The 20,637-nt window shown below is 44.0% G+C and overlaps 1 protein-coding gene across 3 annotated transcripts in view; it reads right to left on the reverse strand.

Moving 5' to 3' along the window:
- Positions 1–20,637, reverse strand: part of LRBA (LPS responsive beige-like anchor protein) — a 646,348-nt gene that overhangs the window by 440,651 nt on the left and 185,060 nt on the right. For all 3 annotated transcript variants that reach the window (XM_073642521.1, XM_073642520.1, XM_073642519.1), the window contains exon 35: positions 20,336–20,444. In XM_073642521.1, coding sequence (XP_073498622.1) covers positions 20,336–20,444 — 109 coding nt within the window. The remainder of the gene's footprint in view (positions 1–20,335; positions 20,445–20,637) is intronic.

Consider the following 20,637-nt stretch of genomic DNA (forward strand, 5'->3'; position numbering starts at 1 on the left):
CAGCCTGTCCGGCTGGCATCGGTTGTCACCACCGACCATCTCGGAGGAAGGAAGGATTTCCCCACGGATAGAGTCTCCGGACGTAACCACCATCCAAGAGATTCTCGCACCCTGTGGGAGATAATGACCGAGCGATCCAGAGAAGTTAGCGATCGATCCCAATGGGTCAGAATAAGGCTCTGGAGATACCGGGAATGAAATTGTGCAAATGGTAGTGCTTCCATAGTTGCCACCATTTGACCCAGAAGGCGCATGCATTCCCGAAGGGACATTGACAGCGCCGACCTCATAGCCTGGACCAGAAGACGAAGGTTCGTCTGTTTGACAGGAGGCAGGGACACAACTGCCCGAACAGTATCGAACTGCATCCCCAGGAAAAGAATGGACTGTGCTGGCTCCAATGACGATTTCTTCCAATTGATCAGCCACCCGAAGTCCATCAGGTACTGAAGGGAGAGATCGCGAGCCGCTATTGCCTCCTCCGCTGTGGGTGACACTATGAACAGGTCTTCCAGGTAGGGGAGGATCGTAACCCCCTGTCTTCGAAGAAGCGCCATGAGAGGAGCCAGAATTTTTGTAAAAACCCTGGGAGCTGAGGCCAACCCGAAAGGCAGGGCCACAAACTGGTAATGGGTTTGACCTATAGCGAAACGCAAGAAACGCTGGTGAGCCCTGCAGATAGGGATATGCAAATAGGCGTCGCGGATGTCTATGGACACCAAGAAATCGTACTGCGACAGGGTCGCTATCACCGATCGGAGAGACTCCATGCGGAACTTCCGTGTCCGGACGTAAATATTCAAATCCCTGAGATCCAGCACCGGACGAAACTTGTCCTCCTTTTTGGGGACCACAAAAAGGTTGGAATAAAAACCCTTTCCCGGTCTTCCGGAGGAACCAGAACCACCACACCCTGCTGTAGGAGAGAGTCGACCTCCTGAAACAGTGCGGCAGCCAGTCTTGGCACGGACGGAATGCCTGTCAGACGAAACCTGTCTGGAGGCAGCGAATGAAACTCTATGAAATAGCCTGCCGACATAACCCGTGTCACCCAGGCGTCTGCTATGTGGGATGCCCAGATCGACCCAAATTGTAGCAGACGACCTCCCACCCGAGAGAGAGAAACAATCCCTGTTTGGATACTGCATCCCCGGTCCACTGTTTAAGCCACAGAGCTCTTCTAATCGTGACTGCCGAAGCCTGAGCCCTGGACAGAATTGAAGCAGTGTCCAGTACTGCATCTCTGCCATAACACAGCTTCTTCCATTCGCTGAAAAAGCTTATCCACTTCTGAACGCGAAGTCCCATCCTGCCACGCCGCACGCAGCTGATCCAACCACCGCAGAGAAGCCTCACCGGCCCACATGGCCCCCAAGGCCGCTCGGAAACCATGACCCGCGGCTTCATAGATGGATTTCGCCGCTGACTCCGATCTTCTGTCCAAAAGATCCTGAAGATTGGCTCTCCCTTTAACAGGAAGCAGGGAAGACTTGGTCAGCTGAGACAGAGATATATCCACCTCAGGAGAGGGAACCCAATTAGTAAACATCTCCTTGGCACAGGGATATAGGACATCAAAAAAACGCGTTCCTCGGAAGCGTTTATCCGGACACTGACGCTCCTTCTCCACCACTTCGTTAAGTTCCTCATGCGCAGGTAATGTAGAACGAACACGGCGCGTCTTCTGATACAGACGGCCCGACCTAGACGGTCTTGTCAGCTCTTCAGACAGCCCTAATACTTCCCGCATGTCCTTAATAAGCCCATCTACGCGACCAGAAAGAGAAAAAGAGCGATCCTGTTGATCCTCCTCTTCGGACTCAGAAATTTCATCAACCGAATCTGTTGGTGAATCCGAAGCCCATGATGCGCTCTGCGAGGGAGATAACGCCACCATAGTCTTGCGGCGCTTTTTACCTCGTGGCATTTGGTGTGATCTAGCTGACACCCACTGTCCCAGGAGACTAGAGAGACTATCAATGGAGCGAGTGAGCGCCTCCACCTTAACATCACTGAGCATTGAACTTGATGTAGTAGAAGGCCTGAGTGTATCAGAGGCGTGCGACTGAACCTGAAACGGATCAGGAGACCGATCCGCACTCCCAGGCCCCTGATCCGACATGCCACCCACACCAGATGCCAGGATGTACAACAAGGATGGCAAAAAAAGTGTGAAAGCTGCACAGCCTGTTTTCAAAACTCACTTTTTTTTTAATTTTTTTTTATTTATTTATTTTTTTTATATATATGCGACAGACTCTGAAGGGTTAAAGCTCACCCTTAGAAAAGAGCTACCCCAGAAATGCCGAGCAAAAAATCAATAGGGGGAAACTCCCTTAAACACCATGCGTTTCCCCTAAAGTTCCACTTTTTCAGAAGGGGTTAACATCACAGCAACTATAATACTACACAGCCTAAAAGGTCAGTGAAGTAAATAGCTTTAGGAGAGAAAGCGGCAGTGCTCCTGAGGACTCCTAATAGGTAGCCTGGAGAGACAGCACTGACAAAGAACCCCAGCCAGAGGCAGAGGGGACTCACCGGTACTGCGGCGACCGCTCCTCCTAAGTGTGTGGACGGACGGGGAGCAGAGAGCAGGAGGCGCCGCTGGACGCCGGAGGGAGAAGCAGGGACCGCCAGCGCACGCTCAACCAAGCACTTCCTGCCTAAAGTAATGACGGCAGGAAGCCAGGAGACGCTAAGCCACGCCCCCGCTAGGCCACGCCCCCGCCTTATTCAAACAACAAAAATGAGGGCAGAAAACTTCCTACCTCTATGAAGGCAGGAAGCAAGTCAATAAAAGCAAGAAAACGCGCGCCAATACAGGGAGCTTCCTGCCTCAATGAAGGCAGGAAGCAAAAATGAAAAAGCATGCGCAAATAAAAAATAAAAATAAAAATTACTGGCCTCCGTCTCTGCTCCCCAGTCAAGGCAGCGTCTGAAATAGACAAGAAACAAACAGGCAGTACACTTGCCGTAGCCGTCAAAGATACTCTTTAGACCAAAGAGCACTTACCCGGCTGAACGCCACAGGGATCCTCAGGGATGTGTGGCGCCATGGCCCTTTGCTCTCCCCTATGGCGGAGCACGCAGGGACCCTCTCAGATGTGTGGTGTGCGCCTCCGCCAGGGAGCGCCCTGCATCCCCCGGGGCCGGCAGGCATAAGTGGGAACTTCCTCAAGGGGTACACAGAGCTGCCAGGGGAGGGTCAGGGGTCTCAGCAGCGCCGAGACCCCCAGAGACCTCTAGACCACGGGGGGTCCAGGACTCGCTGGATATGAAATAACTCTTCTGAGGAGCTGCCGAAGCAGCGACTATCCTCTGAGACCTCAGATAAAAAGACTGATGAACATGGGAGTAGGAGGAGCCTATATACTGGAGGGGCCGGTCATCTTTTTCCAATCTAAGGTGATTATCCTATGGGGCTCCGCCTACCCACGAAGTAGAGAATCTGTGTCTCCCTTCCTTCCCTTCTGCTGCTGAAAAGGAGTCGTCCTGTTCGCAGGGGGACCGGAAGTGGACCCCCGGTGACCCTCGGAATGTGCTGAAAGAGATCGGGCAAATCCTGCTTAGTGAGCCGAAGGAGATTCCTCTAGACCAGTGGGACCCGGGAACTCCCCAAAGGAGGGTCTTTCAACAACTAATCCGAGCTGCCCAGGCTCCGGAGACGTCGAGTGAAGGGAAGATCCTGGGGAAAATAATAGTGCCAGCAGCAGCGGCGCTCACCTTACTGCCCGGACAAACTGTACTCGCGTTACCCGCACATCTCTTGAGGGAGGTCGAAGTTCAGATAGAACATCGATGGACAAAGTACCCCCCGGACTCTTGGTGGCTCGAACACTGGCCGCCGTCCAGGGTGGCAATGTTATAGTGCGGTGTGTTAATGTGGGCTAAGATGATCTCACACTCCCTCCCAGGGCGGAAATAGCCCAGATTCTGGGAATGCCAGAGAAGTTGGTGCGACCTGATGTGGTACAGCTGTCCGCTGTACGAGGAAACCCCTGGTCTCTGGCGGTCACCGTGCCGCCGGAATCCCACCGGGCTAGTGCGAAGGGGGGACGAAGAATCCTATAACGAATGCGGGCTGAATTGACGGGACTTACACCTCGACAGGTGCAGCAGGTTGAGGAGGTGCTGAAGCGGTACCAGGAAGTCTTTGCTCGCCATGAGGATGATTTTGGTTGCACCGAAGCCATTACCCACGAGATTCCCACGGGGAGCGCTGCCCCAGTGCGGGAGAGATACCGGCAGATACCTCCCCAGACGTATAAAGAGGTTAAGGAGATGCTAGCCCATATGTTGCAGAATGGTGTGATACGGGAGAGTCAGAGTCCGTGGGCAGCCCCGATTGTCCTGGTCCGAAAGAAAGATGGGACCCTACGGTTCTGTGTGGACTATAGACTACTGAATGCCTGTACAGTATGGGACTCTTACCCACTACCCCGTATCGAAGCGTTCCTGTCGTCCTTAGGGAGGACGGGCAGGTGCCCGTGGCCGAACATGACCGTGCGAAGACGGCGTTTATATTACCCATGGGACTGTTCGAGTTCAATCGGATGCCCTTCGGCCTGACCAACGCCCCCGGGACGTTCCAGCGTCTGATGGAGAGGTGCCTGGGCGACTTAAACTTCGAGGCGACACTGATTTACCTTGAAGACATAATTGTCTATGCCGCCACCTTCGAGGCGCACCTCCAGCGACTGGAGCAAGTACTGAGTCGCCTACAGAGTAATGGCCTAAAGGTGAAGCCACCTGCTCCGCAAACAGATCGAATATCTCGGTCATACTGTGTCCAGTTAAGGAGTCAGGCCGTACAGGAGTGGCCTACCCCGAAGACCGTGAAGGACGTTCGGGCCTTCCTGGGACTTGTCGGGTATTACCGAAGATTCATGAAGAACTTCACCCGCATAGCCAACCAATTGCTGGAGCTACTTAAGGGAGTGCCGGTGGGCTCCAAGAATCAGGCGATTCGGTGGGGAAGCAGCCAGGAAGAGACCTTTCGTGCCCTAAAAATGGCCCTGAGAGAGGCCCCAATACTTGCCTATGCAGATTTCTCCCAACCCTTCATACTCCACACTGATGGGAGCCTACATGGTCTGGGAGCAGTGTTATCCCAAGTACAGGAGGGGAAAGAGAGTGTGATTGCGTACGCCAGCCGCTCCCTTCACGACAGAGGAATCCAGATAATTATAGCTCTTTCAAATTAGAGTTGCTGGCTGTGGTTTGGGCAATGACCGAGAAGTTTGCAGAGTATTTATCTGGGTCTGAAGTACTGGTGAGAACAGATAACCCGCTGGCCCACCTGGAGAATGAGAAATTGGGGGCCCTGGAGCAGCGGTGGGTGGCCCGCATGGCCAGGTACCGGTATAAGATCGCCTACCAGCCTAAGGCAGTAAATACTCACGCTGACGCCGTCTCCAGAGTGACATATGAACGGCCTGATCATGACCGCGATTAAGATTTAGAGGCGGATGAGACCCCTAGCTTCCGAAGTTTCGTGGGACCGCTGGCCGCGGCGCAGGGACAGATCGGAGAGACGTCGGAAGAAAAAGTGCTAGGGCGGGCAAGAGATGACTGGATCCGACTTCAACAGACTGACAGAGAAGCTGCTCAATTACATCAATGGGTGGCTTTGCGGCAAGTCCCCAGTCGAGAAGAGAAGAGTACCCTGTCCCCGGGAGCACTGAAGATGCTGGGACAATGGGAGAGACTGTTTGCGAGACGGGCTGCTGTACCGACGGGTGCAGCTACTGCGAGAGTTAGGGACCACCTGGCAAGTGGTGATCCCAGAGAAGTTGGTCGGAGTAGTGGCTAAGGAGGCTCATGAACGAGGGGCTCACTTCGGACCAGAGAAGACGTTTCCGTGGTTGCAGAGGCTGGTTTATCATCCCCGACTGCGAGCAACAATAGAAGACACTTGTCGAAGATGTCGGAGCTGTGAGCTGGTTAAGCCCCCGGAGCAGCGGGTCCCCATACAAACTATTGTGACTTCTGCCCCCTTGGAGCTGCTGATAATCGACTATTTGACTGTTGGACAGGCGCATCTCGGGTATTTAAACTGCGTGGTAATGATAGACCACTTCACAAAGTTTGCGGTAGTGACCCCGACCAGAGACCAGACCGCCGAGTCCGCTGCGCAGGCCATCAGCTGAGACTTCATTCGGGTGTACGGCTGCCCAAAGAGGATTCATTCCGATCAAGGCGCCTGCTTCCAAGGCCGGGTGATGGAAGAGCTGCACTGGTTGTACAAGATTGAGAAGTCATGGACTACTCCTTACCACCCTCAAGGAAATGGGGCCTGTGAACGCTTTAATCGGACACTGATCCAAATGCTCCGCACGTTGGAGGAAGACCGGAAGGTACGGTTGCCTGAGTTTGTGGCCAAGCTGGTGTGGGTCTACAACAACCAAGTTAATAGTACGACGGGGTTCACTCCTTATACCTTGCTGTTCGGGCGAAAGATCACCGAGTTAGAGCTGGACCCCGAGGACGACTACCCACGGACGGGGGTGTCAACCTGGGTCCGGGAACATAGTCATCGACTGCAGACCCTCCGACAGTTGGTACAATAAAAGTTTCAGGAGCTCAAACATCATGAGACATTGCCTCTTCGGGAGACAGCTCTGAGGCCTGGGGAGCGGGTGTTGGTTCGGGACAGGCGGCCTCGGGGCAAATTGAGAAGGCGGTGGGAACGGACCCCACACCGAGTGAAGCGCAGGATTGGCGCTGAAGGACCTGTGTATGAAGTTCAACCCGAGGGGGCTGAAGGAGCCCCTACCAGAGTGGTTCAAAGTAGTATGCTGCGACCCTGTCTGTCTAAAGATGACGAGGATGGAGAAGAATCATCTGCTTCTAGAGAGGGTCCCATCACAGTTGCCCTAAGCCACGATGTGGACGAACAAGAGTTGTTGATTCTACCTCCGAGCACCAGCACTCGATTACCTGCAGACCCCAGTGCATGCGGCGAGGGAACAACATCGGTTGAAGTCATCGGGCAGGCGGAGATTGGAAATCCGAGTGACCCTGCACCCCCCCCCCCATCGGTCAGACTGAGTTGCGCCGATCAGAACGGACAACAGCAGGAGTGCCTCCTCACCGTTACTAACAAGATCAATTCATATGGTACCGTATCATCCAGGAAGTACAAGAATGTGAACGTTTGATGAAGGAACTCTCACCCGTGGAATGGCGAGTTAAAGGAGAGCGGGAGTGTAAGGGGGACGACCGGAGTGTAAGTGCTTTCAGAGCAAGGAATCCGGAACTGCCGGGGCCGTGCCTCTGGTTGCAGGGGTAAGACAGACTGCGAGTTAGGGAGTCAGGTGACTGGGAAGCCGGGGGAGTGTCCAGAGTGAGAGCTGGGAGGTCAGGTGACCGAGAGACTAGTGACGTGGGTAGAAAGCGGAAAAGACGAGGACGTTTGCACGGGAAAGCGGAGCTGGGTCCTGCTCAGCAGAGCAGCGTGAGAGGGTCCCAGCTCCTGGCTCCAGTACTGGGAGCAAGAGCCGAGTGCAGTGGACCGACTAGAGAAGAGACGCAGGGTCGGTGGAGCCGAGCACGTGAGGTGCCGTGTTATGGACTAGGGGCTCAGCGGGTAAAACCGGAGACCGCCCGCTGCCGCCAGAAGACGGAGCATTGTTTGGGCGGGGAAGCCTGAAAAATCAACACAGGCATCAGCTGGCAACTGCCTTGTGAGGAGCAAGAGTCAGCTAAGTGAAAAAACTGTCGATTATAACCGGTTCGACTCTGCTACATCTAGTTAAACTGTGAACTGTCAGTGATAGACTTAACTGCTTTTCCCTTGTTTTTTCCCCATATTTTCGAGTGTTTCTCCCTGTGTGGAGATTGACCCTGTTATCATAAACCTCCCCTGTTTATTAACCCCGTATTGGCTGCTCTGTGTTTCTGTGTCACTGCATCTAAAGTACCCGTGTTATAAATGTTACAGAGCTCCTTCTGCCTTTTCAGCTGATTGTCCTGTGTGTCTGTGCTATATACGGAGAATACCGATGTTACTGAGCACACAGGATAATCAGCTGGCAGGGCAGATGAGCCGTGTGCAGACAACCAAAAGCTAACAGAGCTGGAGCACTGTGCTGAAGACTGAAGTAACCTGCCAGCACTGACAAACAGTGCATCGGTTTCATCCAGGAGCGCGAACGCCGAGTAGACACTGCCCCCACCCTTAGAAAGGCGTACTCAGTATTTGTGGAGGCAAATCTGGATTTACCCCGACAACGAGCAAATTGTATGGTTCAGAAACAGTATAGGGGGACATCTTCTAGACTGTTTTAGAAAGGTTTTATTTTTCATTTATAAAGGTATATTTTAAAGTTTATTAATATCGCTTGCTCTACATTATTAAATAAAAATTAAAACGAGTGTGACACTTAAGTATGGAATTGATTAGGTATAAATTCCCAGGAAAACTCCTTTATTTATTGCCCTCTCCTGAATGTTTTCAGTTCCAACAAATCCATCAGGTTTTGTGCTGAATCAAACAAAAGTATGGAGGTTTAAATGACAAATCCATTTTTCAGCATGTGTTTTAATAACACTGGTGGACCTGGAAATGTGTCCACTCTGTATAAAATATTTGGCTCTCCTCCACAAACTGTCCTACATTCTCCGGTGGGAGGATCTCGGGGAATCTTTATCCTTTAGAGATTGGCAGCTAAATACTTTCTAAGAAACACATCTTTGGTGTAATTTTCCTGGGCTCCTCCACCCTTTGTTTTAGGAGTTGTGGGAGTGACGGATCTCTATTAGACCATGTTCACATGTCCAGTAAGCATATGTTAACGGATCCAGGAGCAATGTGTTGGCAAAAAAGTTGTGCAGACACAACTTTGTCCATTTTTAAAGAGCCAATTTCAGCTGGATCTTTTTTTTGTTTTACACTGAAGTTTATGGACAACGGATCTGTTAGCCATTAATTTTTTTTCATTCAACACACCCAAAAACGAATATCATATTTCTAGAATTACTATTGCAGGAGCTTGAAGACTCCCTTGATTAACATTGATTGAGTAAAATTAAAAAACTCATGGATCATAATTAGATCATACTAGAGACGCTCTCGTATCTTTCTAGATAAAGTTAATGTGTTTGAGAAAACCTGCCTACCATGGATCCATTATTTCGAGGATATGAAAATACTTTCCATAGCACACTTATAGACCAAACCAGTTTTCTACTTTGGTTTTGAGGACCGGAGAAATGTTTTCTCTCAATTTCTCTTCTTGCTGGCTAGTCTTTACTTGTTTTTCCTTTCCGCTCTATTCTGTGCTTTCATTTTGTTGTTTGGTGACTTCCTATGCTATGACTTAGAAGAAAAATAACAGTATGATGTAAGAGGTACTTTTTCAAAAAGCAACTGGTGGGTCACAGAAGTGTTGGTCTTGTCCTACAACACATTATGGTTAAATTCTCATTCTAATTGACAGTCATTTCAGAGACATGGACTTATTTTCTTTTTGTGGTACTATTACCATTATGACGAACCAATCTATATACTTTTCTTTTTTGTCGGCACTTATTGTCGCCTTCTAATACGTTATTATTTATTATGTCTTCATTTCATTCGATTTTTTATTGTTCACAGTATAGTGGTTCAATAAACACTTTGAAATATAAAATCGAGGAGGGCATAGTCTCCTTTAATGTATCTATCACAGCCACAAGAAGTATAACTACTGCTAAGACACAAATTTTGCAAAATGTTTACAAGAATGCATCTGTACTGTAATATGTTCATCTTGTACTTTTACCTGGCTACAGATGCAGGTAAGAGGATCATTATTAAAACTAGTTGATTAACCTGGTTATGTACAGTAAGTGAAAATGTGCTGTCTTCAGAAATTACTGATGTATGGATGTGAAGCTTTATAGGCTTAAAAGGTTAGTGTGTTTTCTCTTTGATTTAATGTATCTTACGACACAGCTGAATTCACAGACTCAGTAACCTAAGGAATATAGTAAAAAAGAAACCAATCTGTTTACCACATCTCGAGAACAGAATATAAAGCAGAATGGAATACGATTAACTTTCAGGAGAATCTGAATTTTACGCATCATGAAACACAACAGAGGAAAATAAAGGGCAAATTTCATGCACCTTGCAAATGTTACATTGAATTATAGCAGAGAAATTATCACTGGCATTTTTCTTTTCAGTAATAATTCAAGCAAAATAGAAAATCCACGCAGTCAATTAATAACTTAGGGGAGAAAAAAAAATAGAATTGGGACCATCAATTACTTTAGTATAAGAGGTTTGTATTCTATTCAGTGCTTCTAACTTATTGATGACATGAACATAAAAGACTAATGTAAGCTCTAATAGGAGCCATTTTGTTTGATCACACAGAGATGATCTCTCTTTCCCGATATTCAACGTTACCAGCTTCATAAAAACTTTAAAAAAATTAAAAAAAAATGGATTCAATGCAAATCACAAGTACTGATAATCTTTTATTTGCCAGGAAAATATGTAAAACCATCTAAGGTCTCCTAGGACTGTATTGAATTCTTGTCAAGCTCTAACACAAATATAGCGAAAATAATGTCAAAGTGACTTCACCAACGAAACAGATGGTAACCAGTGGTGACAAAAAGCCTATTTAATGACACAGCAGAGATTTTTCATGCCATTTACAATTAAGAAAGTGTCCAAAAATTATCCCTCTTAGTGTTTTGTGGAATCAACTACACAAGTTTTTTTACTTGAAAAAGACGCCGGTACGGCGTTGAAACGCGTTAATAAAAAGCCTTTTCATCATCATCACCATCATCATCTCTGAAGAATTGATTTACTTCAGCAGCGCAGTCCACCTACGTGTTTATCCAACTGGATCAAAGTTCACAAGAACGACGGAAATTTCCTGTATGGCACCAACCCAGAATTCACCTGCCTAGGCCCATGGCCCACACCAGAGTTGGTTGACCAGGGTCCTGGACTTGATAATGGCCATCCATTGATATGGAAACAATACTGTATCTGGGTGTCCTATCAACTTTGGATGGTACTTTTGTGGCTTAATATAGAAAAGAAAGACAGTGTGTATATAAATTATCGGGATCACCATTAATGTAATATATAGAATTTTATCGGACAATGGAAACTCATAAAAACATTTAAAAACAGCCCATAATGACTATGTAGTTCATCAACAGCCCGTGTTAGTGCTAGTAATTATCCTCCAAACCACAATATACAAGCATATATATGACCACAACAGGCTTGTATAAACAAAGCCCACAATACTTTATAAAGAAAGCCAATAGCAATAAAGATGTATGATAATACCTGTGCAAGAGATGATGCTTATGACACTCTATAATATAATGATATTCTGAAACAAGGGAAGTAAAATGTCAGACCTGGGCTATAGCCTACTATGCTTCAATAAAAAATGGTTGTATATACGCTCATACGCTCTATATAGAACCTAGAAGGTTGCGAGAACTCTAAGAGAGGGTTAGGGTGGATCATTGAACCTGTATGAAGTCCATGGTAGGAGAAATTTTACCCTCTTCCCTTGAAGAAGCCATGCTCTAGTGGTGGAACGCGTGGGGCATCATTCCTTCTACCATGGACTACATACAGGTTCAATGATCCACCATAACCCAAATTTTCTAACATTGTTTTTTCAAAATTGCACATCAAAATTTTGAATGACTCCTCAAAAACAAAATATCAACAAACAATCATGTGACATATCAAATTAAAGCCTGTACCGTTCTAAACAAAATGGTGCCTCTCTCATCATTTAACATCATACAAGGACAAAATCCAGACTTTCAAAACTTTAGAAATCTCTAAAAAATGAATAAAGAAAAATGCTAAAAAAAAATTTTTTGCGATTCACTAAAGTAGCACTTAAAAAAAAAAAAAAAAAATCCTTAGACATCAGGTAAAAAAAAAAAATCAGATTTGGATTACTTGACATGGAATGACCCACATGGGAAATCCACCCCGAATGATGCACAAAAAAAAGTTAAAATTTATGAAAAAATAAGGAAGAAATGGAGATGGGAAAAATTGGAGTCCTATAAGCAATTTTTTTTGTTTTTATAAAAATGTTTGCCCTGCCCTGTGTTGGGGCAAAATCCTGCGTAGCGTACCATCAGGGAAATTCACCAAAGCGTATGGCCAAAAACTTAATTTCCCCAAAAAATGAAGGAAAGCGGAGACAGCTTTCTTCAATAAGTAATGACAGCTACTTCGCTTTTAAGGAGGCAGAGTGAACCTTATCATTTGACAAACGGCAGTACATTCCAGGTGGCAGGGCATCGATTGTGTTGAACTTAGACATGTGGCAGCTAAGCTTTTACAAAAACAAAGGTTTCCGGGACACACATATAGTTAAAGGGGTATTTCCATCTCCAATGTCCTATCCCAATATGTAGTAGGTGTAATAATATTAGCAAATAACTCCAATTAGAAATGTAGTATATTTCTTCTAATTAGCTACGTCACTTACCACTAACTCTCTAAACGCTACCAGTCTATCAGTTTATATTATATATATTTGTATGCAACTCTTTTCACATGTCCAGCAGCCTGGAATTAAATGGCTATTCCCTTCTGCAAGATCCTCTCTCAAGTTGTAGTGGGTGTAATAATAATAATAATGTTAGCAAATACCTCCAATTAGAAATTTAGTATAGTTCTTCTGATTCTCTGTGTCGCTTACCCGATTGCAGGGCATTGCAGTAGCTTAGGAATTCATGGTTACGGCCACTAACAACTGTCACTATATGAGTGGTCGGAACCAAGGATACCCAAGCTACTACAATGCCCTGCACGTGGGGTAAGTGACATAGCAAATCAGAAGAACTATACTATATTTCTAATTGGAGATATTTTCTAATAATAATAAATAATATTACACCTACTACATAGGTCTTGTAAAGAAGTGCACGGAACTGCCTTCATAGTCTGTAGTGCTTGCAAACTTAAAAAAATTGACTTAAAGGGGTATTCCCATCTCCAAGATCCTATCCCAATATGTAGTAGGTGTACAATAATAATAATAATAATAATATTAGCAAACACCTCCAATTAGAAATATAGTATAGTTTTTCTGATTCAATATGTCTCTTTCCTCAAGTGCATGCATTGCAGGACCTTAGGCTCTGCAACTAGGCAACCTCACACACGTACCATTCCTGGCCCATGTGTTCAATCTAGTGGTTCAGCAGTTTCTCAAAACCTACCCGGATCAGCCTGAGCTGCTTGTGAAAGTACACCGCGTGTGTGCCCATTTCAGAAAGTCATCTAAAGCTTCCGCTGAGCTCGAAGTGCTTCAGCAGCATTTGCAGCTTCCAGCTTACCGAATGGTGTGCGATGTCCCCACGCGTTGGAACTCAACCTTGCAGATGTTGGGAAGGATTTATGAGCAGCTGTTGAGTTTTTTTTAATCAGGACCTCTGTCTTCAAAAGGTGTATTGGGTTTTTTCTAAATTTTGGGCAGGCCTTACAGTCACTGCATATGCTATACCAGTACAGGAGACCCGCTCCTTAATAACAGACTTACATTGGGCTCGTTGCTTGGGTCGAGCACCCGAGCATTACAATTTGTTCGACCCGAGCAACGAGCACCCAAGCATTTTAGTGCTCGCTCATCACTAATAAACAATATTTCTAAATCTTGTATCTGCTCTGAACAGGTTATTCCCCGTTATACTTCCTTTGATTAGGTTTAACCTCATTACGTCCAATGACGGACATAGCCAGTCATGGCCAGCTGTCAGTTCCCACTCATTGACATGCTATATGCGTCATGACTTTAAACAGTCACTGCGTGTAAACATGCAATGACAGTTCAGTGCCAACAGCAGTCACTGACAGCTGAGCGGCACAAGGGCAGATGCAGGGACCCATGCCGTTGGTCCCTGCACCCAGATCGCTGTGATCGGTCAGTCTGACTGACTGATCACAGCATGATCGCGCAGGAGGTGCTGAAATATCACAGCATGGTCTGAGAAGCTCTCAGTATAGGTATAATACACTGCAATGCATTATACCTGTGAAACAAGTGAAAGTCCCATGGAGGGACTACGTAAAACCGTTAAAAAAAATAAAAAATGTAAAAGTACTTAAAATATTTAAAAATAGAAAATATTACACTATTACACATTTTTATGAAAAATAAAAACAAAAAAAGTACACATATTTGGTATCGCAGAGTTCGAAACAACCCTATCTATAGAAGTGCCCACTAGTTAACCCCTTCAGTGAACGCCATAAAAAAATAAAAAAAAAAAAAAAAGCAAAATACCTCTGGAAAAAAGTGGAATAAAACATGATCAAAAAGAATATAAATAAAAATGGTATAGCCGAAAATGTCATCTTGTCCCGCAAAAAACAAACTGCCACACAGCTCCATCAGTGAAAAAATAAAAAAGTTATAGCTCTGAGAATACAGCGATGCAAAAATGATTATTTTTTCTAAAAAAGTTGTGTAAAAGCATCAAAACATAAAAAACTATACAAATGTGGTATCGCTGTAATTGTACTGACCCAAAGAATAAAGCTATCTTATCAATTTTACCACACGTGGAACGGTATAAAAAAAAAAAAAAATTCCAGAATTGCTGGTTTTCGTTATTCTACGTCCCCAAAGAATCGGAATAGAAAGCGATAAAAAAAATGTCATGTGCCCGTAAATGGTACAAATAAAAACGTCCAGCAAAAAAACAAGCCCTTACATGACTGTCGGCAGAAATATGGAAAAATTATAGCTCAAAATATAGAAATGCAAAAACTAGTTTTTGCAATAAAAAGTGTTGTTTAGTGTGTGACAGCAGCCAAAACATAAAAACGCGATATAAATCTGGTATCATTGTAATTGGGCCGACCCAAAAGATAAAAAGTCGTCTAATCACTTAAACTGCACGAGGAACATCGAAAAAATAAATAAAACCAATTCTTCACCTGCTGTTGATTTGCTCATTCTGCCTCCCAAAGTAGTAAGGCTCGGCTCACATTTATTCCGCACTCTGCGCTGGGGGCTTACAGCTCTAAAATCTCAAAATCAAATCTCTAAAAATAGGTGATTCAGACGAAACCCACTGCGGAAGATACCTAATAATAATGAGGCACAAGGAGGCACTGTTGACGCTGTCTGACCTGTGATACAGCGGTGTCCATATTTTTATTAGGTGTTCCTAAAAGAGCCACTGGCCAGAGTTTTGTGCACTGCACCTCTGAAAAGAAGGACGCCGCTTAACAGAGGCCAGACGGAGTTCAGAGTAACCCTCCTGTCTCATTATAGTGAATGGATCCCTCAGGGGTTTCATCTGAATCATGTCACAAGGATATTTAGATGGAAACCCGGATATAAGTGCTCAGCATAGAGCGCAGGATAAATGTGATCCAAAATGTTACGTAAAAAGTTCCTAACAAAAGCTTCAAATTAATCCACAAAAAAAGGAAGTCTTCACTCAGGTCCGTCATCTGTTAACGGAAATATAGGGGCGTCCACGGTACTGGTAGCACAATGGCTCTAGAAAAGGGCTATGGCTCCTTGCCAAATTCAGCGGATTCTGCGCTCCCAAACCCAAATGTTCCCCTGCCATCTGAGCCCCACAGTGCGCCTATTTTGTTGGAAAAATGAGAAATCGCTGGTCAACTTTTAACTCTTATAACTTCCTAACAAAAAAAAATTATGTTCAAAAATTGTGCTGATATAAAGTAGACATGTAGGAAATGTTATTTATTATCTATTTTGTGTGACATAACCCTGATTTAATGGCATAAAAATATAAAATGTGAAAATTGTGACATTTTTGGAATTTTTGCCAAATTTCCATTTTTTTCACAAATAAACGCAAGTCATATCGAAGAATTTTTACCACTATCATGAAGTACAACATGTCATGAAAAAATCAATCTCAGAATCAGTGGGATCCATTGAAGGGTTCCAGAGTTATTACCTCAAAGTGAGCTGGTCAGATTTAAAAAAAAGGAGGCCTGGTTATTAACCTACAAAGGGGCTAGATCCTTAAGGGATTAAGGATGACAAAAAAAAATAAAATAGAAGCAAACCTCTCTAATTTTTTTTTTTTTTGGGGGGGAGTAAACACTTTTTGTGGACTGTGGAGTTTTGCTTTAAAAGATCTATTCTCACTTTTGAAATGGTCCTGACCAAACGTATTCTCCGAGACCATAAAATGTTCTAAAATAAAAATGTACCTAGAATTCACCTAGAAAATTCCAGCTCCACTGCTCTTGTGGTTCCAGCTACTCCTGCAGTGATGACATCTCAAACATGTTGCCACTGCAGCCAATCACTGGTCTCAGCAGTCACATGCCATACATGCAAGTATAAATACTGAGGTTAGTGACAGAGTTAAGCAGTGCTGTAAGTGAAGTATGACACGTCAACTCGGTAAGAGTGATGGTTGTCTGATACAGAAAAAAACCTTTTTAAGGCTTCGATGCTCTTAAAAGCCAGATTCGGCTTCTCAAGATGTCTGCACCAGCTCCAGAAGCAATCGCTGCTCTATGTGGAAGTCTGATAACTGCTGCAGACACTCACATGCTTCAGTGGTCCTGTGACCTCAGAATCCATTCATCTCTCGTGTCCCCCCTATTTCCGCCTAGATTATAAGCTTGGGAGCCGGGTCCTCACTCCTCTTGTAACTGTTAAAATATGAATTACTCTGTAATGTCTGATACTGTCTGCAAATGTCCCCTCTGAATTGTGAAGTGCTGCGGAATAGGTTGGCGCTATAGAAATAAAATGATTTTTATGCAGCAAGCTTCGCTTGTGGAGCCAGATGGCTGCTAGGTTATGTGAGATAATTATGAATCAGTTTTTTGTTTGTTTGTTTTTTTTGAGACAGAATCCATGCCTAAAAAAAGAAAAATTTTAGGGCTGGACAACCCTTTTAAAGGATGGATTAAGCTACATCTTAGAATTAGGAAACGTTCAGAAAATCCTAAACAACATCTTTAAATGGTCTAAATTGGTTCTGCCTATTTTGTGCTATTAACACAATTTTTGCAAGTGTTTGCTTTTGATATCATGGAGAAACGCATTGGAAAATGAAACCAGTGCCTGGGAAAAAAGAATCAAGCATGAATCAGGTGAGACTGGTAAATCTAACATATTATTAAAGACCTTTACCAATTAAACTATATAGTCTTGGTGTTAAAGGGGTTGTCCAGGACTTTTATACTATTTGCCTATCCTTAGGATAGATCAACAGTTTTCGATCAGGTGGGTCACTCTCCCCTGACACCTTTTGGCTGAGCGCTAAAGTTTTCTTTATGAAGAAGCAGCTGTCAGAATCCTCCGGTGGTGACTTATGAGAACATTCAGTTGAATCCTTCTCTCACCTGAGAAGCCCCTATAAACAGACTGTTGGCGAACTTTTGCATAATGTGTATGGGGCCTTTATGATAGGTTATTAATATTACCTGGTATCGCTAAGCTCATCAATCTGATAGTGACATATTCAGTTGATAGGTTATCAATATAGTGAAGTGGCAAAAAAACGAAAGATGACTAATATATACACCATGTTTTTCTATTAAGAATGACATCAAAGTAATGCCCAATACTGATTTTTGCATAATCTTGCAATCTTATGTGACGATATACACTGTGCAGAATTATTAGGCAAATGAGTATTTTGCTCACATGATACTTTTTATACATGTTGTCCTACTCCAAGCTGCATAGGCTTGAGAGCCAACTGCCAATTAAGTAAATCTGGTGATGTGCATCTCTGTAATGAGGAGGGGTGTTGACTAATGACATCAACACCCTATATAAGGTGTGCTTAATTATTAGGCAACTTCCTTCCCTTTGGCAAAATGGGTCAGAAGAGAGATTTGACGGGCTCTGAAAAGTCCAATATTGTGAGATGTCTTGCAGAGGGATGCAGCAGTCTTGAAATTTCCAAACTTTTGAAGCGTGATCACCGAACAATCAAGCGTTTCATGGCAAATAGCCAACAGGGTCGCAAGAAGCGTGTTGACCAAAAAAGGCGCAAAATAACTGCCCATGAATTGAGGAAAATCAAGTGTGAAGCTGCCAAGATGTCATTCACCACCAGTTTTGCCATATTTCAGAGCTGCAACATTACTGGAGCATCAAAAAGCACAAGGTGTGCGATACTCAGGGACATGGCCAAGGTAAGGAAGGCTGAAAAACGACCACCTTTGAACAAGAAACATAAGATAAAACGTCAAGAATGGGCCAAGAAATATCTCAAGACTGATTTTTCAAAGGTTTTATGGACTGATGAAATGAGAGCGACTCTTGATGGGCCAGATGGATGGGCCAGAGGCTGGATCAGTAAAGGGCACAGAGCTTCACTCCGACTCAGACGCCAGCAAGGTGGAGGTGGGGTACTGGTATGGGCTGGTATCATCAAAGATGAACTTGTGGGACCTTTTCGGGTTGAGGATGGAGTGAAGCTCAACTCCCAGACCTACTGCCAGTCTCGGGAAGACAACTTCTTCATGCAGTGGTACAGGAAGAAGTCGGTATCGTTCAAGAAAAACATGATTTTCATGCAGGACAATGCTCCACAGCGTGGCTGGCCAGTAAAGGTCTAAAAGAAGACAAATTATTAAATGGCCCCCTTGTTCACCTGATCTGAACCCCATAGAGAACCTGTGGTCCATCATAAAATGTGAGATCTACAGGAAGGGAAAACAGTACACCTCTCGGAACAGTGTCTGGGAGGCTGTGGTGGCTGCTGCACGCAATGTTAATCGAAAACAGATCAAACAACTGACAATCTATGGATGGAAGGCTGTTGAGTGTCATCATAAAGAAAGGTGGCTATATTGATCACTAATTTTTTTTGCATGTCAGAAATGTTTATTTCAAAATTTTGTGCACTGATATTGGTTTACCTGGTGAAAATAAACAAGCGAGATGGGATTATATTTGTTTTTTATTAAGTTGCCTAATAATTCTGCACAGTAATACTTACCTGCATAAACAGATATCCTCCTAAGATAGCCAAATCTAAAAAAAAAAGTCTTTTGGGTTGATTGAGAACATAGTTGTTGACCAATAATAAAAATAATCCTCTAAAATACAACTTGCCTAATAATTCCACACACAGTGTAGCTACTGTGTGTCTTTCTCCAAAATCTAATACCTGTTATTTTTATCCTCTTTAAAATAGCCCTCAACAATTCATTTCCACCATTAAAGTCCAAATTTAGTAATTCATAGTCTTAAGATACTGCTAGAAGATTTCCTTAGGTTCTATATGGGGCAACTATAATTAGAAATAGTTAATAAAATTTCCATTGATCTCCTCTCTTACTAACCTTTGACATATTCCTTCTTACCCTCATCTCTGAGCTTACGGATCAACTTGTGTGCATTTCACCTTATACATGTCCTCTCAATAATGACCTACTTGATCTTCTACGTTAAGAACTGTGCCCTCCATAGGGACTGTGGTCACAAAGTGGCAAATTAAGTGTCAAATTACTGACTGCAAAGACATATCACCTCTTTTTTCTTCTAAGTATTTTCAGATTTCTCCACAATATTCATTAGTTATAAATCTTTCAAAGTCCTCAGCCTTTCAGTTTCTCTCACACACACATACACACATAGTGTGTGTGTGTGTACTGTATGTACAGTATAATATATATCTATCACACACACAAACATATATATATATATATATATATATACACATACATTTTTTATAGGTATTTTCAGGTAGAAAGTAGTTAGTATGTTGACACATTTTTATAAAGGTCAAAACTGCACATATAAATATGCAACTAACATGGCCAAGAGGCATGACCGTAAAGGAAAATAACAGAACCAAGCAATGGCATACCATTAATGTTGGCTGGGTGAGAATGAGGCAGTAAAAAAAAGCTCATTAATCCATACTTATAGCAGCTTTTATTATTACATCCTATACTGAGGTTCAACTAACAAATTAATCCTACTAAAAATCTGTTCAAAAGCTCCATCTTGCTAGTGTAGTGCTAGCGTACATGATTAAAAATGTACAATGAGGAATAGGAACAGATACAAATGAAACAAGCACTACAGTTTTAGAGGGGGTTGTTCCAATTTAGCAAGTTATCACCTATCCAAAGGACATCTGCAAGGAATTAATGCAGTTGCATCCACAGGAAAGATGAGAATTTGCTGATTCCTGAGATTCCTGTACAAAGACAATGAATGGAGCTATAATGCGCAGCAATCACTCCATTCTAACAGGGTGCTTCAACGCCCTGGTCTTGGGACCAGTGAATGATCATCAAGTTTTTACCTATCCTGGAGATAGGAGATAACTTGCCAATTGAGACAACCCCTGTATCTGGTGCCAGACTTACCTCAAACTCCGCATGTCTATGTATTTCCTCGGCGCGCTGCCTGCTCAGGATAAATTCAGCTTCATTTGCTACCCTCACCAAGTGATCTTTCATTGTTTGGCTCAGCAATCTGTAGCATATACAACAAGTAATGTGTATTAGTAAACTGAAAATGTACAGTACATTTGAACATAACTTTCTAGAACATACAGATTTTAATTATAGTTCTAAAACACAAATTATCTTAACTCTTTCATATTAAGTTAACCCTCTGTCAGGGGCAATATGTTTCATAACGAGTTTAGGGGCATTGCGCCTGTCCG

The sequence above is a fragment of the Phyllobates terribilis genome, unplaced genomic scaffold (genome assembly GCF_046119375.1).
Source record: "Phyllobates terribilis strain yellow unplaced genomic scaffold, ASM4611937v1 Scaffold_1__5_contigs__length_1240528914, whole genome shotgun sequence".
NCBI classification, from domain to species: Eukaryota; Metazoa; Chordata; class Amphibia; order Anura; family Dendrobatidae; genus Phyllobates; species Phyllobates terribilis.